Consider the following 26,862-nt stretch of genomic DNA (forward strand, 5'->3'; position numbering starts at 1 on the left):
TAGATTTGTAGGTTTTAAAAAACTGAACAACAGATGTTTATTTTTAAACTTTTTTTTCAAAGTGATTCCATTGTTTCAGCAACAGAAGTTGGAAACTTTTCATCACTGGTGAATACTTCTACTAGAAATAAATAATAAGAAGAAAACCCCCAACAAAAACCCATATCCCACAAACACCCAAAAGCCCTTGATGTTTGGAAATCATAGAGCCAATGTAGAAAAAAAAAAAAAAAAAAAAAAAAAAAAAAAAAAAAAAAAAAGTGGGGCTGCTGAGTGTCAAGAACTTAGCTGTTATTTTGCTATTAGTACCTAAACTTAACTAGTCACATTTTATAACTTCTAAATAATATTTGCACATAACCCAGAGCAGCACACCTGCATATATTTTATCTCTACAGAGCAACTAAACACAGACAAACTGTAGTCTTTGGAAATCTTTTTATGCAAGAGCCCCTCTATGGCAGCACAAAACCATCAGGGAAGCTTCCTAGCTCTTACAGTTCCCACAGTCCTAAACCGGCACCCAGGCCAGAGCAAAGCCAAAATAGACTCAGCTTAGCTGGAGTAACAATAAGGACAAGAGTGGAAAAGATTGAAGTGAGTAAAGATTCTGGAAGCAGGGGTGATGGCAGAAGCCTGCTGGTAGTGTTGATCCTGAAATGAAACAACTCCAATCCCATCCCTCCCTCACACCAAAATAACATTTGCAAAGCGTAAGCTTTTGATTTTTTTTCCTAGTGCCTCATCAACATCTAAACACCTTCCTACTGCTGTTTGGTACCGCATTCATTCAGACCATCTGTACACAACTTATTCAAAAATTACTGAGAAATAACTCCCATTTACTTTTTAGCCATGAGTTTGGTTTTGGATTTTACAGAAGCTAATGGCACATCCAGCCCAGAGGAACCCATCTGCAGTGTCAGATACCTTACACTGTTTTTAAACATATTTTGCTATCTTTTTGCTTTTCCTTCCAAATGACAAAATAATCTGTACAAGAATAGCATGAATAATTGTGCTATGAAAAGAAATAGCCAGATGGCTAAAAGAGAACTACTTTCTCTATATGCAGTTTACTTATTCTAACAAACCCCCTACCAGACAAGTTTGAAAGGGTTGGATTATCCATATTTACGTGTCCAAGTTTACTTATGGATGATTATATATATATAGTCTGTTTACATATGCAATCTGTGCAGTTAACATTAAGCATTTTTATAGGTTTACATTTTTGTACTTTCAGCTATTATGAACAATGATAAGAATGGTTTATAAAGAGGTTATGCCTAGAAACAACTTGTATTTTATCTATTCAAACTGATAACAGGAACAGACTTCCAAGAGGAAAAATATGACCTGACAAAGTAATCTTTACGATCATAAGGTTCAAGGTTTTTTACTTTGCAACTATCATATGCTTTCAACAAAGCTGGTTTATCTTTCTGCCTTCCTGTCCATCCCAGGAAAATAATGTCATGTTTGCCTTGACAAAAACAGACTGAATGCAATCCAATGCAAATGCCTGCAAAACCACTGCATAATTAGGGAAAAGGTAGGAGTTACTGACAAATCAAATTAAAAATTACCCTGAATGTGTCTGTATGATCGTGTAGATAGGACTGTGCATTAATTAAAAAAGGAAAAGACCAGTTTCATCAATTTGCACTTTTTAAAGAACTTCACCATGCCTGAAAGATAGACATTAACAGACCTAGTAGATGGCAACAGTATACTTACCAAAAATAAATTTAACCTATTTCATTCTATCAGTCTAAATTTGACCTTTTACAAAGTTACATCTATGCCTATGTCTACAGACTGCTGTGGTTTCAAAAAAAACAAACAAAAAACCAAACCAACCAAACAAAAAACACCAAAAAAAACCAAACACCAAACCGAAAAGCTGCACTTTTAGACACAGGTAGCACTGATTAAGACCCAGCGCCAGAAGGAGTGCTTCACTGCCTGTTAGTTTCAAAACGCTCTGTGATGAGTCTGCCAAAAGCCACAGGAATTCTGCAGAGTGTTAGGTTGCCATTTTAAATACTTTCTCTTGAACAGCCCATTTTTAATAGAATGCTTATCTTGACTAACTCATACCATTATTTGGTTTTAACCACAGCTGCTGTTTGGGATCTTCCATTTTTGTCATAGCACAAATGGTCACTTTTCAGACAGTGAGAAAGTATACCATTTCTCAATAATTCTTGTAAGAATATTCTTAACAACTCCTGGAAATGTGATTTTATCCCAAAAGTAAAAATTAATTTTAATAGTTACTGCAGAAGTATTTAAGAACCAACTACTATGTAGTGGAGTGAACAGAACATTACACATCTAAACAAAAATCTAGCAAACAATAAGAATGACCTGCTTTCATAATAACTGAGAGCAATTTCTTCAGCAAGATTTCTCTGCTTTGCAATATTATTCAACTTTAAAGAAAAAAGAGGCTCAGTAAGGTGCTGAATTTTAAAACATGTCTTATTTGTTGATTCCCTCACCCAATCCTCTGCAAAGAAAACAAACAAGACTTCAAAAGAAGGGTCAAGCTCCTCTTAAAATTTGAGTGCTTTAAACTTTAACAACAGAATTTGTTCTTTACATTAGCTTTTGATCTCTGTTCAGAATTGATATGTACATTCACAGAGCATCCAAATTACAGACTGAAGCCATCCTTTGCTACCATGCTCCTCAACAATTCAAATAATTAAAGCCAAGTTCAAACAAGAAGATGCATTTATTCCTTCCTCCCCCCACAGTGCTAAAATAGTCAACAAAACCTAAAGTTGTCTTAATTCACCTTTATATAATTTACACAACCCCGTTTACTCTAAGTACGTAGTACTTCAGACCGAATACATGCAGATGTCTGCTCCCACTGTATGAAAGCTGTGTTTCTGCCGTGCACTCTGCATGCCATTTCAATTCTTTGTTCTTAGAGCAATAAAATCTCAGAAGCAAGTGGGATGACTCTCAAGAAAACAAAAAGGCATGCTATTATGAAAACAGAACAGGTCTGGGTAACCTTGCCCTTAGTTTCTCTTCTGTTCCTGTTTATTACTGTCTCAGTAAAGGAAAAGAGATTCCCTCACTCCACTTTGACCCAGAACTTAAACATGAAAAGACAAAGCAAACACTAAATACAGCATTGAATATATTTTTCTAGGACAGAAACTGCAACGCAATTGCTCCTGAAATTACCAAATGCAGTTCACAAAGCAAGTCGGAAAGGACTGTATGGCATTTTCAACCTGATGAGGTCCACTTTTGTCAGCCTGCAGTATCTGAGCTGCCTGGTACAGTCAGACAAGGGGCTGCTTTTCTGGAGACAGATTGCTAATACAATCAAGGTAAATCTCTCATGATGCTCTAGTAATAAAAAGAGCATGTCAATAAAAAGCCACCCAGTGTTTTATGCAGTTTATTGACAAGATAGAATAGTACTCATCTGCTTTTCCAGGGCACATACTTGGCAGAGCACGGTGTGAAACATTCATGCAGTTAGAGTTAAGCACCAGTATCTTAAATCTGTTCTGAGTTGGGAACCTGAAAAAAGCAAAATTCAGTTTGTGGAAAGGAACTAATCTGTAGCAATTTACACCCCAGGAATCAATCACAGTATGGCAGCCATGCCTTTTTCTCCCTAGCCATCGGTACTCTGTTACCATGTATTTTAGATCTAACAAAAAACCAAAACCAAACAAACAACACCACCACCAACAAAAAAGCTAACAACCCCGCCCTCCAGCAAACCCAACATTTTCTTTAAAAGAAATTTTCCTTTTTCTAAACAGGCCTAGATATCAGTAATTTCAAATACTTCATTTGTGTAGATTATTCTGTATACCATTCCTTAAAACCTCATTACTTTCTATCATCACAAAACACTAGAAGAAAATCCTTCCTCATGAAAAATTTAGCATCTGAATTAGATATGCAACCATTTTTGGCATCTCTGTGAGCATCCTGCTACCTTTTCTCTGTTTCAGAGGCCTAATTCCTCCTAGGATTAATGAGACATAATTAACCAATAAGATAATTATACTGGGTCAATGACAAAGGTTATTTTTTCTTAGGAAATTACAGGATTGTGCTGTGAATTATCAATTAATGCACTAAAATCACCATGGATTATAAATTTACACAAATAGAAGCTTCAAAAAGCTGTATGGATTTAACCGTAAATTGTGCTGTCGTACTGGAGAATTCTTATATTCAGAAGCTAGAGTATGCTTTCTACTCTAAATGGACACTTTCCAAATTGGCTTTCATTTGCGGCTCTTTTTCAAAAGCTTTATTGTATTACACATGTTACTGACCTAATTAGCTCTAGGAGCAGGCACATTACTGCAAAGACTCAAAAAAAATAAAGACTATCAAAACATTACACACAAAATTAGCTGCTTTTCCCGATTAAAAACATGTCTTTAATTACGACAAAACGACTCAGTTTGACAAACATCTGTATTTCTGTTTGGCAAAAGTATCTGTCATCTGTGCAGATGCACTTATTAAAAGACACATCCTGCTCATGCAGCACAATTCACAACTTCACTGTGCAGCACAATTGACAACTTCACTGTGCAGCACTCAATCAAGTATGAGTAGAATTTTGAGAAAAAAATGTTTGTACAATAATTCTTACAACACGAGAGAAAAATTTATAATTACACTTCTATTTTCTGACATTGGTGGTGGGACCACTGCATGTGCACACAAGCATCATATACAGAGCTTATTGTTTCCCACTGCTGCCTATGCCAGCGAACATGAACCGCTTCTCGGGAGCGTGTACTCCAACAGCATGCAACCGCACTAATGAAAAATTCATGCCTGAGCACGCCAGTTTAGGATGTCAGTGTTGGAATGAGGTTGAATGTTCAAATACCACATTGCACAGGAGATTTTTGAACTTGCTCATCTTGATAACTGACAGACCATTTAAAGACTGCCTGTATTGACATTCTGAAAGGAGTCACTAACAGGGCTAAGGAATTTGAGTATTTTGTGGGACCCACAAGATCCCGTCTGTGTATTTATGAATGTCATGCAACAGCTGCTTTCCTTTCAGAGAAGACACATCTTAAAAGTCTAACACCAAAGCATGCAAGAGCTGGAAACAAAGCAGTATTTTAACCTACTGTTTGATAGTCCTAACAATTTTCCACAGGGATATTCTTATGACCATCTTCAGAGAAAAGCAACATAGTCTTCTGTAGAGCCTGCCCACTGTCAGCAGTACTTCCATTCAAAACTTGCCTTTCTTTCCTCAAGCTCATCACCACAACCTGCCTTTCCCCAAAAGCATATTCTGAGCAGAAACCTGATTCTTTAAAGGGTAGAAGTGCAAAGAATCCCCTAGACAAAACCCCTGAATTTTGCTTTATGCTTAAGAGCAATGCATATAGGCTGAGACGGAATTATAAAGTAGGAATATTACTGCAAGATTTAGCTACATCTTAAGTTCAAGAAAAGCATCAATCACTAAAAACAGCAGAGAAACAATCTACTCTTCTGAATGATAAACATTTAAACCACATACTATATTACATAATATGCAACAACAGTGGCATACTGAAAAAATTTGTTTGCACTGTATTTAAATTATCTCCAAATTAATTAATTTTCACACTCTAAACTGCAGGAAAAGCTTTTACTAAAATTTTATTTATCATAGTAAAATAAAGTTGAAGGCCTGGCTAAAGCAGCAACTGGAGAGCCTTCTGCTTTCCAAATTAAACAGGCCACTCTGTTTCTGTAGAATTTGTTCTGGGGTCAGAGGCTGGCCAGCCTTCTGTAGTATAATTCGACATTTTGTGATTTGGGAAACTGTAGTGTCTGGTGAAGATTTTGTTATGCATCTCAAACTATGATCAGCATTACATTAGTTGCATCATAAACTCAATCATTAGGATGAAAACTATTTTAATAAAAACAACATTTGGAGACATGCAGTTCTAGCAGTACTTTGGTTCCTGAAGATGCCTGCACCTTTGCCTCATGCCTCCATTCTGGATCACCAATTGCTTCTACAAGTGTTAGCACACATTTTGTTCCTCATTACAAATGCTGGAAATGGAAATCTCTACCTAAGACTGTCCATTCACCTCTTCTCCAAAAAGCATCCTAATCATAGTCTGCAATAGAGAAAGAAAAAAAAAGTGTGTGCATATATGTGTGTTTAAAAAAAATAAACATCACATTCCCTTTGTACTCTCACCCCAGCCCTACTGGTCTGGGACTGCTTCCACACAGTGGTTGAGGAGCACTGCATGTCCCAACACACAGCGTAGTGGTTAGGGCAGTCTCCCAGCCATAGACGGGAGGTCAAATCACCTCCAAAAAACATCTCCTGTTTTCTGGACATGCATTTCAACATTTGTACATAAAAGATGAGCAAACACCACTTCTGCAGCTGCCTTGCTTGGCTTTGTTTTAAAAGGAGAGTAATTCAAAATCCCCAAGAAAAAGGAAGGAAAAAATAAAGGTATGAGGGGAGAAGAAGCAAACATTTACCCTAGGCTTGAGTTTGTAAATTTGCTTTGCTACTGCAGTCCTGACTCTCCCCTTTGAATTAATCTCAGAGAATTTGGACTGTTTCTCTGTATAGATGTTCATGTTGGGATACTTCTTTGAACAGCTTAACAGGGAGGTTTCTGGACTACCTATTTCAAGCACTTAATTACTATAAACTGCATAGCCACTCTAGGACCTAAACATCAGACACTGTAATGACCTATTTGTAAACCTCTAGAGTTTTTTGTTTAGCTAGCTATTGACTTGAAAAACAGTTAATGAATTATTTTTAAGCATGTGTCCAATCTCAGCTGCAAAAGATGAATCTTGTTATCTTTATTAATAACTACAACTCTCCTTTTAACATATAATAAAAATGGTATTCCTAAATGTAGACTTGGAGCTTCTGCTTTTGTTTGCTTGCTTTTACTATTAGAAGAGTGTACTATTAGTAAATATCATCATTAAGGACTGCTGAAATTAAGAATGTACTGCAAGCCTTTTATTAAGCAGGTCAGTCAGTACAAATCCACTGTGTTTTTATTAGACAGCTACTCCTATACTTCCTGTGTTGCTGTTCGTTCCTTTACCTCAAGAGCAGTTAAGCACTATGAGAAGCCCAAATTCCCATGGCTCGTGTTCCTCTCATGTTTCAGAAACAAGGGTCTGTACCTTCACAAGCACTTGAAAAGCACTACACAGATACACCAGAAAGACATGCAGCTGATACAAATTTGGAGAAAAGTTGCACTGGTGTTCTTGGATTTTTCTTATCCGATGGAAGTGCAGATGTGCCTTTCAGGAGCACATCCCAAAACTCTCAGCTTCCTCCCACTAAGCTGAACAGCACTCTCAATTTCTACTGAACTGTGGAGAACAGCACATTTATTCTTGCCAAGATACAGGAAGGCAGAGATGGGCTAAGCAATAGTCTATTTAAGTTGGTCTGGGTCCACACCACGCAGCAAGATATTAGCAGCTGTGATATAGTGCTGATGTGGGCTGAGGTTGATACCTCTTGAGCCACTCAAGAGAGGGAAGAACTGCAGTTTTTTTACATTAGGGAGTTTCTGGAGCATGAGTAAGACTGAAGTGCAGGAAGTTAGATAACTCCGCAGTAAAAGACCTAAAATTCTCATTTCATTATTTGAGGAAAGCTGCAGAGACTCCTGCTGCATTCACATATTTTCTGAGCTGCGTGAAGTAATAACTCTAAGTAAAAACATTTCATGAAGATCTCTCAAGTGCATGGACACCACCAGTTAAAGTAAGCATGGGGTATCTGCTAGACAGTACCTCTTCCTCCCTTCCTTCTCTAAGCCACCAGCTTATGTTCCTGTACAGAATATGAAGGAATTTTCTTACTTTGGAATATTAGCTAGTTACTTGGAGAGACTGGTTGGCTACATACAAGATTTCAGAGCTACAGCAGATCCATAACCATCATCTGTCATAGGTTTTTTCTTGTTGGGCATAATCCAATTTAAGTTTACAGATAAAATTTCACTTCATTTTCCATATGGTTATCCAAACCACAAGTTTCTGTCTTATAATCACAGTTCTCATTTCAAATGCAAATTCCTTTCCCCTCCCTCCTATATCAGTTATCTACCATAATTATGTGTATTTCAAGATTATTTCAAAATTTGCGTGAATTTTCTGAAAGTACTGTCTTTTTAGTAAATAACCTTTGAATACTTCAGTTTTACCATTCCTATTTTAGAACTTTTTTTGGTACAGTGGTTATTCCATGAAGTTTAAAGGCCGTGAGAAATATCCAGAGAAATATCCACACACTAATTCTGCAGTGCTGTTGCGCTACATTTCATATTGGAACTCTGATATTTCCTATTTATCACTGAGGCCGAACGTGCAATAAAAAGACCTTCTGGTTGGGAGAGTTTTGTTATCGACAAAAGTGAATGAAGCAATTTCGGGGTCCAATACATAACTGTGTTGTTTAGCAACTTAGCGGGACCAAAACAGGAAGTCTACAAAGAGTATTTGCTCTGCTTTAGAAGTTCACCCTCTCAGTGCTACCTGGCACAGCCACCACAGTGGCATTAAACACTACTAGTTTTCCTCATTCATTACTTCACTGTAAGCAAATCTCCAGAGGTATACACAGAGCATAAACTATTGGACATGCTACATTCTCCACAGTGATCTTCTAAAAGATAAAGGAACAGACTGTGCTGCCACAGAGCCAGCTATATCATTTGGTATCACAACTATATCTTGCTACCTCAGTATCAATTTTCCAAGAGCTTAGCACAAAACAGTGAACAAACTACTGAGTTAGTGTACTTAATAATGCTACAGTGTACTCACTAAAATGGCTTAAAGCTGTAAAAATGTAATTTAACAAGTTTTCCACAAACAGGAAATTACGACGCAAACCTCAATAAAAACGTTGCCTATTTCACCCTAAACCAATTTTCAGGATTCTTACAGTGTCTGTCAAGTGAAAGCAAGGAAAAACTGGCTGATTTTTACAAATTGTGCAACTTAAAAAATGGTCTTGTGATAAGGAACACAATACTGCTTCTCCTGGTAGTGTTATTAATTGGTAATGCTTTCCTCCATGCTGGTATTATGTTGCACCTCTGCCTCTCACCATTTCTTTTGCAGACGGAACACTTTTTTCTTCAGGATGATAATCTAAATTAGGAGGCAATATAATCAGCCTCTTAATTATACATATGCAGAAGGAGCACAACAGTTGCTCTGCTTGTCAAAAGGATTTAAAATGTAAGCAGCATAGGGCCAGAAAAAAACCTCATGCATTTAGAGAATTAGTCTTCTACCATAAGAGACAAGTCAAAAAAAGTGCCTCCCATTTGCTGATGCAAAAACCTTACATAAGATTTATCAGCATGTACTCAAATTCTATGCAAAACAAAACTAATAGGAAAAGTCACTTTTTACTCAATTTCAACACTACAGATCTTTTCAGTACAGTGAGTGATACATTTAAAAAACACCTTTAAGGCAACTTCATTTTGCAACATCATAATTTTCTGAAGAACACAGTGGAAGAAGTTACTTTAACTCCAAAACCCTAAGTCAACTTCTGAAATTTCACAGAGTAGCACCACCCATAACCTACAACACTGTATGAGCTGTTCCAAAAGATAGTTTTTCAATTTAACAAGGGAAAAAAAAAAGAAAACTGAAAAATAACGCTAAATAAAAATATTCCCTTACCTGTTAGTTTTCTTTTGCTTTTATGTTGCCCTGCTACCAAAGGTAGAAAAACAAAGTGCAATTCCATCAGTCGATGTATAACTCAAAGCAGTCTCCTGGCACTGGACCAGAAAGCAAAGCTGAACTGGCCCCAGTGAGAGGCCATGGTGAGGTTTGCTGGCCTTGCCACAGCCACCTCCTTCCCAGAGCTCCTGGCCACCAGGCCGCGGGAGCCAGCAGGGGAGGCTGCTCCGAGCGGCCCTGAGGTCCCACAGGAACATGGGTGCTTTCACGAGCTGTGCTCCTGCTTGTGCAGACACGGTACTGAGCAGGTGCTCCTAAACACAGCCTTCTGCCTCCTTGAAGGCGCTCACAACCATCCCACCTCAGCCATTCCTGTGGTGAAACACTCAGCTCTAACATCAGGAAACTACAGTGTAGAAAAATTTAAGAACATAAAAGGTAACAGTTTTTCTCTTTCACCCTAAAATACAGACCCTTCCCTGTGCTTTCAAACAAAGTTTTTACACTGGACTGTTACTCTGCACCGTACTAAATATTACCTTTATCTAAGTATCTCAAGTATAAATTGCACTGAAATATTTACAGCATTGCAATGCTAATAGTGTTGAAATATTTTTTGCCTGAGCTTATCAAATATGCAGCTTGTCCTGGAGGGAGGGGGGGAGGTTACCACGTATAAAATTTGAGTTAGGTATTCTCTCTGTTGGTTTGAAATTGACCAATTTACAATAGTTTGTACTGGCTATGCACTGTTTGCCAATGATCACATCCCAGAGGCTAAACAAAGTGATAGACGGAAGAGACGAAATACAGAGTCTAGCATTCAAAATCTGCCTGTCTGCTTGGTCAGTGGCAGGGAAGTGCAAAAGAGCATTTTAAGGAGCTTTAGAGGAGAAAAAAACCCACTTTTTTGTGGCATGAAAAAACATAGCAAAAAGTATGAACGTGACTGTACACCAATTGTACTTGAGTACTGTGCCAAGCAAGAAAAAAAATCCAAATCAATTAATCAACTGGGGAAAATGAAAGAAAGCAAAATAACCAAGTCAAGCAAGGTGTACTTGTCAGCAGCTGTCCTGTGGCTGAAGAGACAACACCTCTCTGTTAAATGAACACACTGGCAACATTTGAGAGCATTAAGGAATTATTTTAGGCCAATGCCTAAACATGTTGACATTTAACAGGTTTTCTTTTAGACTCAGGGAAAATGCCACACAACACCAATCAAAATCTCTTATTTTTAGAAGTTGCACAGATTGCACAATATGGATAAACAAACAACACTGCTGCAGATGATCATATCCAGCTATGTCCCATAGCATGGCATGACCACAAATACTAAATAGTTATTGCTTTAATTGGCATGAAAGCAATACTGTGATATATTTACTATTTCTTTGTTGCATTGAGCAACACCAAAGTAGGATCATTGCCAAAATATATAATGCTAAAGCACATTTCTATTAAAGCCATAGTTTGCCAAGATGCAGGGCAGGCAGAGTTGAGACACAGCAAGACTTAACCAGTTCATTTCTCTGGATTCAAGGAGAGTTTTAAGGGAATGCTTGCAGAATGACGAGGCTAGATAAGAAACTCCTCAGCTAATTCTGGCCAGCTCCCAAACTGAAATATTAGATTGAATTTGGAAGTGGTTTAAAAAAAGAAGAAAAGCTATCTGGATTACGACATATAACATCTGACTTGTGTAAAAATAGAAAAAAAGTCATTCTGATAAATATTTTTACTTTTAAGACAGAATATATTAACTGAGGAAAGTAGAGGACAAATAAATGTGCTTGGGCTCTCCAGCAGCATGCCTAAAGCTCAAGGTTGAAGTACAACTGACCCCACACAGAGCCATTTGAACATGTGCCAAATGCATGAATCTCAGAAGTTTCAAGCTCTGCTAAGGCAACTTTCACATCACTCACTGGCTTCATCTCAGATCAAAAGCACTAAAGGAAAAACTGTGCAGAGAATCTGATTACAGATGGCTTTTACTGATGCTTTCTACTTAATCTCCTCTGGAATGCGAGGTCATAGCCCTCCCATATTTTAAAAGGGATCTATATACTATACGCACACTCAACTATTGTCACTGTACTATATTTTGCTTTCTCGTCTGAGCAACATAACTTAAGGAGCTGATTGCAGCCCAGATTCACAAAACATGCACACGTGCTGTATGGTTTCAGAGGAGATTGCAGTTTCTGCAGTGCTCATTGCCTGGCAAATACAAAAATAGTTTGTATGTTGTAGTTGCCTGCATTACAGCCTGTGAAAGATGCAAGGGCTGGAGTGGTACTCTGCGCTGTAAGGAACACCTTAAACCCCTCAGGGCTTCATCTGCCCACAACAAATGGACCTGCATCCTGGAGGTGGCATGGTTCACTCTACTTTCTGTTTTGCCCAAGGATCAAATCTACCTTCACACATGCTATGTGTCACAAGGCAGGTTTCAACCAACAAAATCCAGAAAATTCAAGGGCTAGCCACACTGGACAGAAGCCTCATTCTTCTCTAAAGTCTAAAACACTAACTTTTAATAAGAAATAAGACCTCCTTGCTTTAAACTCATTCTTCTCACAGAGATACTCTCCTTATCAAAAGCTTATTAAAATCCTAAGGATTTGAAATCTGTTTTTACTGTCCTTAAAATTCTCTACTGTGAAAGCATAGAACTGAAGCTGTTCAAAATATTCTACTTCAAAAACATACCTAAAAGCATATTTCTTTGAAAATAGAAAGTATTTGAGAACTTATTCAAAAACCTTTCCTCGCTGTTCATTAAAGCATTGACCCTGTCCTTCTTTTCCAGCAGTCAAGTGAAAAGGTGGTGAAGAGAGAAAAAAAGGTTTTTTCTTTCCTGTTTTCAACCTCCACCTAAGTTTAACTTCCAGTTTTCAGTAGGTGTCCTGCGTCTTCCAATCAGCACTTTTAAAAATCACAACCAAGTAAACCGTGCCACAAAAAAGACATTAAATTTTTCCTTAGTGCAAAGTACAGTTGTAAAACAAAATGCAGTGCCAATGCTCTGAATAAAATTTAAACTGTAGTCAATGTAAAGTCCTTCAAATTTTCACATGACAAATTACATTGGATGAAAGTAGATCAATAATCCTAGAAAAGTCAAGCTATATAGCTCTTTTCTTCCTTATTTTTTGTAGTGGTCAGGCTCCTGAACTTTGACACCTTATGTTTTTCTCTTGCTTATTTGGACAGAATTCCCTCCTCTAAGTGTGTGCTTGTTCCACAATTAGAAATACAAAGGGGTGATGTAGATTACCTTTATGTGAATATCTTCACCTGGGGGGCCCTTCTCCCCCATTTCAAACTATATGCATGTGCTTGTAGACACCTCAAGTGGAGCAAACTGAAACAGCAGAAGTATCTTCAGGTTCAAAAGTCAGTTCCGCCAAAGATAAGATACGCAGACCCACAGTTAACTATACAAACAATGAAAAGCTTGCACCAGGGTCTTTTTAGACACTCAGTCAAGCACCAAGACCTGTCTACTATGCACTACAACAACATAGTTAAGGTGACTGTTTCTCTATCCAGAGAAATTAGACTTGAAGGGCACAAGAAAATGCACTGTGATTCATCCGAACACTAAGCACTGGTTCAGTCCTTTATAGGGAGCATCTACTACAAGCTAAGCACAATACAAGCAAACATTTTCGCTACACCTTAGAATAAGCATGAAACTGAAATTAAAACTGTGGGTGAAGTACAAATAACTCTGTAACAGGTTAGAGAAGGTATGCTCCCTACCTTTCATACAAAAGCAATGTACAAATAGAAGAGCAGAGAGGGAGTCTTACTCCAAGTAATGGTGGTTTCAGCTGCTTTACACCCACCTTGACTTACTCTAAAGCTGAGCCACGAATCAGTCAAAAGATTCAACTGTCAGATCTTCTGTATAGTCAACTGCAAAGCTTCCTCTGCTACCCCCACCAGCTGTGAAAGGGCTCCCAAGCTCGGATGCACATACAGATCAGGGACTCATGACCTGGCTACATTTTCAGGCATCTCTCTAGGTTTTTTGGGGTCTTCAAGGGATGCCCCACAATCCCACTTCACAGGAGATGCCAAAGGAATTTGTGGCCAACTTCAATTCAACTGAGTAATAGTTGCTAGCTTGAATCATTTCCTCTAGTCTTATCCCAACCTAATTCCGGCTCGAGTTACTATCTTACAGTCTCCTTCAAACAAATGTGGATACAGAGGAAACAGGCAGAACAATCAGACAGCTTTCCTGGAGGGGATTTATTTCCAGCACTTCATCTTACACTGTCTTGCTTACCTGTTTCATGGTAAGTAAAACTATCAACATTGTTTGCATATATTACATCGCCTCTAAAATGTCTCCAAAACCAGAGCAATGTAGACAAATGCTTTCGTAAAATGATAGAAGAGCATGTCTACCACTTCAGTAATATCACCCTCAAGCCCAGAGAGGCTGTGCACCATTCCCACTAAACAACAAACACAAGCAAAACAATCTAAATGCATTCCCAGCAAGGAAAGAGACTAGTGCTCTGACAATCAATTAATATCCAACAACAAGGAAGTTTGGGAGGGCTTCTCAAGTATTTAACTTAGCAGTAAATATAAATAACAATGCATAAGCAATGCATACTAGCATGTAATTTTAAGAAATTAATTCCAAACAATCCAAGCTTTTAAAAATGCATAGTCTCTTCTTATCTTGATGCTTACATGTACAGGTGGACAATAGGAAATTAAAGCTCCTTGATTCTCAACTACTTTGAGGCAATTAGTCCTGCAGTAATCAGATTAACATTAGAAGGAAGATGTTCTTCCTTATCACTGGTAAGTGCTTCCTTTGCAAGAAATGTTATTTGCAACCTCGTTCAGCCACCTGAAGACAGAGGCAAAGAATTCAACATGTATGAAAGCAGAAGTCCAGCAATCCCTCACTGTTGTGAACAGGGCCCTCAAGGCCAGGTTTAAGACTTGTTTAGCTGCATTGCATGAGGAAATTTGACAGCTATCTCATCGTGGTATTTTTCTTCTACAGATAGCGAACCAATCACCAAGGCCATCAAAATAGCAAATTTTTCATTACTCCTGATTTCAAACATGGATGCGTACAGGGAAACGGAGATGTGAAGGTAAGCTAAGCAGCTCCTAAAGCTTCTTTCTTCAACAAGCAGGCCAGAGTGCCTATTATAGGTTAGGGGGGGCAGGGGGGAATGTCCAACCCAAGCCTGCAGCACAGCTGTTATGACACAGCAGGAGGGATCTGGATATTGTACTTAGTGAATCAGCTAAAGAGGTCTAAGCAAACTGATGTTCGTAATGAGAACTGTAGAATTCCATTCATACAATGGGTGGCAATGGGCCAAGGATAACTTGCTAAAAATAAGAGACCTAGGAAGATTAAAAAGCAAAAACATTTCTTGCAATATAGAACTAGAAAAGGGCTAGATAAGTCTGCACATATAACTATTAAAAGGACTCCCTCTTCCTGAAGGGCCTTTCAAGAACCTAACACTTCCAGTGATTAAAAAAAGGGAATAAATGGGGTAATCCTTGATAGCTAGATGAAAAAGATAAAAATGACCATTGAGGAGTATTGGGAATATAGTAGAAAACTTGTTTTAAATTAACACTGGACCATTATCACTAGTCAACTTGATAAAACTCTACGTAAAAATAAAAAGGCGAATTTGAATGAGTCTTTGCTCATCTCACCCAGATGCTAAATAAAAATACTATTTCTGTGCATTTGTTTTCCCTTGATTTTTTTTTCTACATTTTAAAGATCGAAGTGATAAAACCTCAAAAATGAAGATACCTAGCACTCAGAACAACAAAAGTGTGTTTTTTAATTACAACTGCACGGGTAGAAATTTGCAGCAATTTTTTTCAACATCCTTTATCCACATAGGTAAGGTGGTGTTGAAGATGCAAGATGAAACAACAGGTAATTAAAAAGACAGGCTCTCATGAGTGCAAGATAGTTTGCTTGCCCATGAAAAGTAGTTCCTAGCTATTCTCTGCATTAAGAATAACCGGCTAACAGCAAAGAAAGCATTCTCTTCCTACCCCTCCTCCCCACACAAAGTTAAAATCCCATTGGTATAGAGTCTTTGGGTGGAGTAACCAAACTTTTACAAAGCAGCTTGCCTTTTTCCCAGACAAATGACTTGGATGAACTTAAGAAACTCCTTTCACTATTAAAAAATTCCACAATAACTGCAGTTCTAAGAAAAATCCCAGAATCTAGTGTGGAAAACCCCTACTGAATTAGTCTTCCAAGAGTTAGCAAGTCTTAAGAGTTTATTTAAACAGAATTGTCACTCAAATATCAGCAAACTGCATGGACCACACTGAAAGGGAACTAAACAACATAAATCAGGTGACTATTGCAGCTTCCCCAACAAAATCCAAACTCTAGCTCTTTACAAAATGTCAAGACAGCTGAATCTTAGCCGAGTTGTTAAAGACGGCTGCATGCATTTAATTAAGTCAAAATCTAAGCCAGATGGTATATGATGCTTTTCCAATAGACTGGATGCTGTCACAAGAGGCACTACTTAAGCATTCCTTGATGATTCCTGGCACCACTGGCTACAAAAATCTCTTTTTACAATCTACCATACACCCCTCCTTTTTTTTCCAGTCACCAAGCCTTTAAAGAGGGTGGGAAGGAGGAAAAAGAGAGCCCCTGAGATAAATTGACTCAGTGTGTGGAATGCAAGGCAAACATTCCTGTACAAATTCAGATTTGATTTATTTTCTTTAGAAAACTTCAGTGCAGGAGAAACCCCCAACTGTTGGTCTTTGCCTTATACTCACTAAGGTTATCACCTGTCCTAAAGGGAGAAAACAAAAATAGGTAACTATGCTTCCAAAGTACTGCACAGCAGAGGATATTGTTAATACTTTAGCCAGTAATAAATGCAAGTGAGCTGACTAAAAAAGTCCTCAAGAATTTGGAAGTATCTGGCTGAAACATTAACATTTCATCTCTGGACTGCATAATCTCTCAGTGAAAAATGACAGTGGAGGCTTCTGTGGTCAGCACACATGCAGTGAACTCCTACTCATCAGGAAAACTAGCAAGTTATTGCCTGTTGTAGTCAGCCAAAGTTATAGAGGGTTGAGCCAGAACAGACTGGCAATACCATATTTTACTTCCAGTACTGTACACAGAATTAAACAGAGAAGGCATGAACCATGTTGCTGGTTATGCTTCTCAAGGCTTGTACAAGCCAGACAGAATGCCCACCAACCTGTGTCTCCAAGGCAATGGGGAATAAAAAGCATCAGAAGTTAACACATATGAAAAATATGCTGCTGACAAAACACCCCTGCTTGACTTTTACTTTGAGATTTTTCTGTTCCAGAATTACTTAAGCAGCTCCCATATTGCTCCCAAAAGGATTCCTGAAGATGTTTAGAGCAAAAGGTGGGAACCGTTATGTCTTTTTAAAAGACAACAAGGAAGGCTCAGAAGCCCTTCCTTGCATTCTCTCTCCATGTTTCCACCAAATCATAGTGACTATGGTTCACATTTTCAAATATCTCTTTGTTAGAGCAATCAAATATAAAGCATACACACGGAAAAAAGGCATAGGAGTATAAACTTTAGATTACTTCTAACTGAATTGTCTCCTGCTGAGCACTACTAGGGATTAGGTTTTAATTGTGATTGCCACATTTACACACATCCAATCTCACTTTTCATTTTAAAATGGCATTATGTACTTGCACGGAGTATCTTACTGCTGGTACAATCCGTTAAAAACTTACTTCCAGCACTACTGAGGACAAAAACCTGTCTGCTGAAAAGGGTGGATGTGTTTAATAATTTCAGCAGAACAATTCTTCTCTCTTAGTTAGTTTAAAGCTCCATTAATCTTAATGCAAAACAAAACAGTTTCCTTTAACAGCCAAATTCTTGACCTTGAGCAGTTTCAGTGTTGGAGTTGGGGGCTGGGGTAGAAAGGACGTGGATTGACTACAACTAAGAGCTGAAGAATAAAAACACACAGAAAAAAACAGGGAAATAAAAAGAAAAAAAACCACAAAACTAAACTAAAATTATCTCTTTGAAAGAATCACACCTCCATTCCTGCAATGGACACCTGGACATCATCTCAATTTTTTTTATCCATTTTCAGATAGATTTTTAAATATAAGGAGTTACAAAAGTTATGAAAAGACAACCAGGAATGCACAAGCTAATGGCTTCTAAATCACCCATCCTAGCACTGACCCACAACATTAGCCACTAGAGTATTTTCTGACTAATGTTGCAAAAGAAATCCAGTCTAACTAGGCAGCATTATTTTCAGTGTGAAAAAATATGAGCTACAGATGCTTTCTTTGTGAAAACTGAAGATGCCTCTTATTTAGATCTGTTAAATTTTTTGATTCAAGATGGATTTACTCAAGCTGTCATTCCTATATGAACTCAGCTCAGAGTTGGACAAAATAAGATCTATAAAAATATTCTTAACAATATTCCCAGGGCTTCTTACATACAGTTTTTATGCTCTCTTTACCCACTGGTTTTCCATTACTGAGTTCTCAGCACAGTGCTTTTGCTACCAGGACGTTACAATGCTAAGTGACAGACCCAGGTGGCAGAACGCATTTGAGTTGCCTTTAAAATGGCATTAAATTGCCTGTGATTTATCTTAATACTTTAAGTTGTATTAAAGCATGATTTCCTCACTACATCTTGTAAGGGGCGCATTTCATCAACTGATAGTATTCGCCCAGCATTAACTGTGACTGCACACAGCAGTTCCCACAGGATGATTTCTGGGTCTCCCATACTGGCACCACCTTACCCTGGAGAACAGCTCCTCGAGGCAGCTTTTGTTTGAAAGGCTGCTAGAGCTAAGCTTTTTAAATGTCTCAAACATCAGTGAGTCATCCTGTATCAGCACTTACAAAGGTTTGAAAGGCCTTATACAGAGAAGGACTGGACCAGGGTGAGATCTAATTTTGCTTATGAACTCTGGAGGTTCTCATCTGACTACGTTTTTGGTTTAGTCGACAGTCACAGACACACTGAAGTACAGAGACAATGAAATCATCTGGATTATGTTCACAAATCTTATTTTCTTTCACAGGTACACAAGGCTGTTTGTAAAATTAGAGGTATGCTGACCAGTACTGTCCTCTCAGTACAAGGAAAGTCCTTTGAAAGCAAGTTTCTTGCTCAACACAAAGTAATGTTTCTGATCATCTCCCCTGCTGACTCAGATGCTTTTTGGCCAGAATTATCATTTACCATACAGTTCTGCACGGTATTTACCTAAACTCCCATAACAAAGTGCCCATTACTTCTGCAAGAATACTTACATAAAGACACTTAAAAAACCTAAAGAATTTATTATTCTCAACAATTTTCATTAATCAGCAATGACTAGACTGACAGGGCTAGTTTCATACACAGCCTCAACAGCTACTTCAATGTTAAAACCTGAGAATAAATATGCACAAAACACCAGTTGGCTGGATCCACATAAAGAAGTATCCACCATTCTGTGGATCCAAAAGACTTAGAAGTCATACGTATAAAACTTTTTGTTCCCAAATGAGGAAGATGGTGACCCGCACAAACACTTAATGCCAAGTAATACTTTAACCGAGCAGCCTCCTCCATCTTCACCTTGCAACAGAAGAAATTGCGTAACAGAGCAATTGAAACAGCCGAGCAAACACAGCAGGTGGTCATGTCTTACAAGACTTCCACCAATGGATTTTGAAATTTTACATTTAGCCTGGTATGCACCCACATACATTCAAGAGCCTAAAATTTTAAACATCAGAGGCAAACCAAACATTTACAAAACACAAACCCTATTATTTTGGACAAACCTTGCTGCAATCACAGAGGAATGTTTCCTTTGGCTGCTATTATGCTCACTTCCATTTATTTATATAGAACAAAAAAGCAAGCAATACTTTCTTACCTTGTTTTTTTTTTATTGGCTACATATGGCACAAAATAGCAGAATGATAAGGCTGGAGAGCAAACTTGTGTCTTTTAATGAACAGACTGATATGCAAATTTTGCTAGTATGGGATTTTTAGTGCTTGTCTCAGTTACAGAAGAGAAGTCCAGCAACTACAAAATTCTTGAAAATTTTTTTCTGTTGTTCAAATAGGAAAAAACACCCCAAATACCAAAAGAGAGTGGGTTTATAATGACACCTTTAAGACAGCCTAATTTGCCTCAATCATAGTAATAATAGACTGATGCTCTATTCTTTCTTCTGAAGTACCAGAATACTCAGCTTAAGTCTCTCTGCATGAAAGGGTTAAAAGCACAGATCTTATGCCAATTAATCTTTATTAAGACTCTCCAGAACAGATCACAAACCTCTTTCAGTTATTTAATAACAAAACACAAAAATCTGAGCTAGTATTATACTTTAAAAGCAGCCAGAAATGCTGAACACAAACTGAGCAGTTCACAAAATAGCTGTCTTACCTATTCCCTGCATTTTAATTCAAATTGTGTTTCACAACTGTTACCTCCTTATTTCTAACTACAACAAATCAACGGACAAAACCAAAAACTGTAAGCAACTCGGGCTTACCCCCATGTAGCTTCCCTGCACACAAATACAGCAGTATAGTGCCTCATGGTTAAATTAGCCCATTTACAGCAAATCAAGCACACAGCCGAGCTAAGATGCCAGCCTGCTGTGTTCTCCAATCAGCCAGCCCACACAGTATGTTGGGAGCAATATTTTCTTCTAAGCACAGCTGAGTTCCTGTAAGTGAACAAGGGTGTGACAAAACAACAGAAAAAGGAGATTACAAAGAATGCCTGAATCTTACACTGAAGTCTCCTTTGCCAAAGTGAGATTCAAAGAAAGAAGTGGGGTTTTTTAAAAAAATCCTGAAACAGGATCCAGGCCCCTGGGTAAAATCTAGTTCACAACATAACCTTACATGCCCTTATTTTCCAATAATCTCAATTTTGGCACAAGTTACCTTGAAAAACACCCCAATTAGCAAAGACTTGTCATTTCAAAAAGCTCACTCACAGCTCAGAACTCTTCTTGAAATAAGGAAAGCAACACTGTAACTCTGGCTTTAACGCAGAACAAAAGACATGCTGCTTCCTTGCGCCTGAGAAAAGCAAATGATGTTCCTACCCAGTCAATGCCAGATAAGTGAACTATGTTGTCCAAGCCCTTAGAGAAATGAAAGAAAACAAATACAGCCAGGCAATTCTACACCACAGACAGAAAATGAACACACTGAAGAAACAGAGAAAGCATTATCAATACATGCAAATGGGTTTGGGCCCAGTGGTTATCAAACGTCAAGCCTCAGAGTCAGAATATGATCTGAAAAAGCTTTTAGGACAGGACTGTCCGACAAATCCAGTACTGGCTGGACAGGAGTCCAGCAAATAGGACTGTCATCCTGAGAAACAGCTTCCTCCTAGAAAGACAAGGTCAATTATCCAATTAAGCAATAAATGCTTAATAATTTATAAAAACAAAACACTCTACGGTCTGTTTTACATAAGACTACACACACACAAAAGCCCCAAACTCTGAAGTAAAACATACTCAAATTTTGCTGGTAAGTATCCCTGCTCATAAAATGGATTATGTTTATGTCTTATAAACAAGGTATAGGAGCACTTACATAATGAAAATATGGCTGCTTGTAAAATCTGCTTTTGACCAGGCATCTGTGAGAAGAGACCCACTGCTCACACTGCAAGACAGGTTTTATTTCAGGTCATTCTCTAAAAAACAGGACCATGCAACCTCATTTTATATAGTCTTTCCTGCTCCCTTAAAGGCACAATGCTGCTATTCTAACACATGTCAAGAACTGAACTAGAAAATTTTGGACATCAAGAAAGGTGCCTCAGTATTTGACCTGGGAAGTCAAAACAAATAATTTAGATCTGCATTCACAATCTTTACAGATCCTGAGTAACAATCTATGTGCAATAAACACACTCAGAACGATGTTGCATTGCCACTAACAGTTAAGTGTAGCATTGTATAAAATTGTAAAGAAAATAAGTTTCAGAGACAAACCTAGAAATTCCCATAAACCAGACTAATTTCTTACAAAATGGAGAATCAGTAGAAATTGTAGTCACAAACTGATGCAAAAGCAAGAGGGAGGAAAAAAACCCACCACAACCTTCAACAAATCAAGACCAGGCTATGTTTTAAAACAACTACTGCAGAGTATGATCCCTCATTTAAAACAACTTGCTATCTCACAAAATGAAGGCTAATATAATAATGTCTACAGCAGCCCCACAAAAGTCCTGAGAAAATGAAGGCAAGTACCTGACTATTAGTTTCTACCAACTTACACACTACAGAAGATAAGGCATTAGTAAAACACAGCAAGCAACAGCAAAGTGCAATTTCTGCAGGCTTCTGTCTTGTACCTGAGTTAAATTCTTTGTAACTCAACAGAGAATTACCTGAACAACACACTATACTTTTTTTCCCCACAGAGCATTTCTTACTTTTTTGATGGTGTTTCTTACCAAAACTTTTACAAGAAACTATGTTGTCATAGGATTAAAAATAATTCCTCTCTAGAAGCCCAGTCAGGAGAAAACAAGGAATAGAAATAAAAAGGTTTTAAAATATTGAAAGGATACCAAAAGCATCTCAATGCCATCTACACTATAGACTGTGCTGTTCAGTCTGTCTGGTTTTAGGAGTTTTGGTTGTAGTTTTTGTTCATGTTGCTTTTAGTAATTTTTTTAAGTGATCTGCAAGAGGACGAACAAATTTTGTCAGTGATGTAAGACTACTCAGCTTAGTCAAAGCTGCACAGAGCCATACAAAAAAGACTGAATTGCTTAAAGTCCCTGTAGATAAGGGAACACACACACAAAACTCCCCACACACAACAAACATGACCCAGAGGCAAGCTCTGGGCATGCCAGAGATCATAACCTGCATCATGTGCTCTGCTGTGCTCTGAAAACAGCAGTTCAGTGGTCACCACCAAAAAAGTAAATAAAACATCTGGAATTACTAGAAAGGGAATGGCTCGCTCTTTTTCACTCACACAATGCTCCTGTGTCATTCAATTCTCTATGTTACGGTAAACTGAAAGTTTCATGTAATCCCACCCAAACTAGAATCCACCAGAATTTAGAACATAAGAGCAAAGAACAGGCTGTTCAGAGATACTGACCCAAAATATTAGTGAAGTGAATTTAATCAGGACAGACTTGAGCTTAGAAAAGATGTAGCGCGAAGAATTATTATATACTAGACTATAACACACTATCATGAATCCATAAAATGGAGAGGGCCAGTTATTTCTCAGAATTATAACAAAGCCAATTAGACAGCTCTGTAAAATAGCACCATTTTCTTAAAAGCAGGTATGAAACTTTGCTAGTAGATACCAGCAAAGGCAGAAGTTCAAAAATACAGTTAGCTTAAAAACACAAAAAAAATCTGTCCTGCCACGAATTTGCTAATTAATTTAAACACACATAATTCAGATATCCCTACCTTTCTCTCTACTAAAAATCAGTTATTATTATCAGAACTATTCCTCAGCTACTTCCATGAACAGGAAAGTGGGTCCAGTAGACTTTGTCCCTACTTGGTACAGCTGTCCTCGTGTTCCTAGATACAGCAGACATGTCCACCCAGACAATATCCCTGTCTCACGATGCTAAGGAGGAATATGGAGGAAATCAATCCATAACACAGAGTACATTAAACGGGCTATACAGCAGCTACTACAAAATGCATGTTAGCAAGTCAAGAGGAACAAAAAATAATTTCTTTTTTGATTTGAAAGTAGAGGATACTGTCAAAAATTACAGGTAAGGCATTTTCAGAAAGAGGTGTAAGGTCATGACGTCTCTAAGCAACATTGTGATAGTCAGGAGCAACAGATGTTGTTTTCAAGAGTAAACAGGTTTAGAAAAACAGTACTGGAAGACTGCATCCATAGAACAGATATTCATAGGATCGTGATCTCAAATGAAGGAGCTACAAAAACAACAGAGGTCTAACTCTGAAGACAAGAACAAACATTGAATGATAAAGGAAAAAAAATAAAGGCAATATATAAAAATCCTTAAACTGTGTGGTACCAATTAGCCTGTAATATTCATAGCAACACTGCATGCAGAGCACTAAGACTATTTTAACTGTACTTACAAGCCAAAGTCACACAGAAGCTTTCGAAAAATGCAATGAATTGATACAAATCCATATTGCTATTTATTACATTTATTAAAACTAAAAAGGCAATATTACTGACTGGAAAGCACTGCTAACTTATCAGGGTCTCTGGTTTGGAGCGGACAGTAGATGAATCACCATTTTGTCAGCACATACTGACACAGGCTCATCACCAACAGACTCTACCGGGGCCAACAGTTACCATTTATGAAATAAAAGAATTTCAGCTGAGAATTTTAAAGTTTCATGAGGAAATTGCAACTCCAATCCCTAAATAAACTGAAAAACACTCAGTTTTTGCAAAACCTCAGGATACCAAGGCCAAGTTGTGGGAAAGCAAAATGAATTTATGACTAAATAAAAATAATTCACAAGTTTTCTCCTTACATGCAGTAAATCCATAAATGCACATCTAAATAAACTGAACAGAAATCCTCCTAGGCAACAGATCTTCAACTGAAATTACTGGTCTCCTAACTTTTCCAGAAGTAACCTATAACTACTTTTTCCCCTCTGTGAACCACCAGAGTATGTTCTTCTAGACCTAAGAATACTGGTTGTCTCTAAATGTATGAAATTTTAAATATGAAACAAATTAGAAGCTGCTCTCTGAGAATACAGAGATGATCCTGCAACAATCATTACAGAGAGACTGCCCAAGTCAGGAAAAAGTATGTTTAGCCCTTAACGGAAATCTCTGATTGGCAAGACCAAGATGGTTTCTTTCCTCATCAGCAGGGATGGCCAGTACATCATTATTGTTCATGTTCATTTTAAGACCTCATCACATTTGCAAGTGTATTAGCCACATTTATTTCCCACAGATCTTTCCCTCTGAAACTACCAAGCAACCAGAAACCGTGCCCTGATACAAATCCCATGCTCAAGGAGTCACGAGCTGGTTCCAGCCAGGTTACAACAGAGGAACCATGCATCAGTGTGACGCAGCCTCCCGCAGGAAGTTTTCCTTGTGAGAATTACGAGCACAAAACTGATACAGCCACAGAGATAACCACAAATTGCTGCTATTGTCATCCTGCATAACCACCTCCAGTGCTGCTGCACACCCTCACATCTCCACCCAAAAGCAACCCCAAGCAAGATGAGTATCTTGGAAGAAATAGTCACTGAGGCTTGTTATACCCTTAGCACTAAAGAACTTTTAAGCATTTTCCTAACTAGTGCACAGCACATCACAGAATCATTTGGGTTAGAAGGGCTAGTTCCAACCCCCCTGCCATGGGGGTTGCCATGGGCCCAGACACCTTCCACTACAATAGGTTGTTCAATCTTTTGTTTTCATTAAAAACAGGTTATGATTCAGATACATTTACACACCATCAGACACACTGCATCAAACTCCATGAGAAGGAATTAAAACCACCATACAGTACTAAGAAAAGTAGGGAATCCACATTAAAAAGTAAATATAATTTTGGTTTCATCCCTAAAGATTTTAAGGAGTTTATTTTACTGCTAAGGTGGTCCTTATGAAGAGAATGGACAGATTTAAGAATTTTTCTACACCATGGAGAAAGACAGACAAAGCTTTACCTCCAAACACTACTATGACACCAAGCATAAGGCTAAGAATCACTGAGAAGAGCAGGAAATAATAAAATATTCATAATCACAGAGGTATGACATTAAGTATAACCATTTAATTATAATTTGTATCTAAGTAATCTCAGTAATTTTTTCCAGAGCTACTGAAGAAGCTATTGTCTTTTTAAAAAAGAAAATAGGGATAAAATATAAAGAACGACTGAAGAAATTCCAACACTATCCACTATAATCTCAAAAGTCATCTGGAGTTTAACTGATAAATGAAAATATTGTACTATTTCAGAGTAGGACCTGATCTCATATCTTATATAAACAATCTTATGATCATGGAAAAACAGGAATTCAAAGCTGTGTTTAACCAGCAACAAAGCCACATATTTTCATTTGAGTATCCTGCAAACACAATGCAATACAAAACAAAACCCATTTTTTCCTGTACTTAACCTGAAAGGTATCAATCAAAAGTTCCATTGTTCAGTTGCCCTGTGACTTTAAGAACTTTATAGACTACAGATCCTATGATTGACTAGGATTTACTCTGCCACCATACAACTCAAAACGTTTTGGTTTTGAATCCAAACGTACCTTTTGGTTTCTTCAGAAACTGTGAATGGACAGAATACTAAAAGGGTCTGTCAGTTCACAACCCAACTTTATTTTTGATCTGCTTTCTTCCAGGTACACCGACACTGAGCCAGTAACTTGGTTTAAGCAAATACCTTTCAAAAAAACCAACAACAAGCCACCAAGCAAGAGTAAACATAAGAACAAAGTTCCAAGACATACTGCTAATGGTTAGAAACTACTACTGTTATTTCAAACATGGCCAAGTCTTCAAGTTTGTTAAGATTAAAAATCCACTGAATTTTGGTCTGCGTTTCAGTTTCCTTGAGTAAGATTCATTTTGTCAGTTTTTAAGTAACTTAGGCTGTTCCCCAGCACCATACTAGATTTTCAACATACTTCTAATAAACTGTAAGCTTGTGTCCATTGTCATGCCCAGATTAAAAGACCTGCCTATTTATGGTGACTGCAACCTTGACTGTAACACCCAAGACCCTGCACTATCCCTTTTTTTGATGCCACTGCATCTTAAACTTCACATTAAAAACCTTGGTCTCTTCTTGCCTTCTAAGGGAAGTCCCCATCTCATATGCACAACCTGCACTGCATTACAAGAAGTGCCATAATCAAGGTACAGCTTACAGGTTTGGGTTTTTTCCCATTGCTTCGAGATTGAGGTCCAGCATTCAGTAAGCAAAGGTTATGAACTTCAAGATTTAATTTTAATACGCAACTCTGAAACCCTTGAAGAAACTGGCATCCATCATCAGATTTTTGGTCAGTTCAGGAAATGGATCTG

At 37.9% G+C, this 26,862-nt stretch overlaps 1 protein-coding gene across 5 annotated transcripts in view; it reads right to left on the reverse strand.

Moving 5' to 3' along the window:
• SHROOM2 (shroom family member 2) overlaps positions 1-26,862 on the reverse strand; it is a 119,247-nt gene that overhangs the window by 77,215 nt on the left and 15,170 nt on the right. Inside the window, exon 1 of one of the 5 annotated variants that reach the window (XM_069003825.1) lies at positions 3,476-3,552. The exons of the other annotated variants lie outside the window; for them this stretch is intronic. Coding sequence (XP_068859926.1) covers positions 3,476-3,499 — 24 coding nt within the window. The 5' untranslated portion in view covers positions 3,500-3,552. Of the gene's footprint in view, positions 1-3,475; positions 3,553-26,862 lie in introns of those variants that run through there. 5 annotated transcript variants of the gene reach the window in all.

Source organism: Aphelocoma coerulescens, chromosome 1 (assembly GCF_041296385.1).
Source record: "Aphelocoma coerulescens isolate FSJ_1873_10779 chromosome 1, UR_Acoe_1.0, whole genome shotgun sequence".
Classification (NCBI taxonomy): Eukaryota; Metazoa; Chordata; class Aves; order Passeriformes; family Corvidae; genus Aphelocoma; species Aphelocoma coerulescens.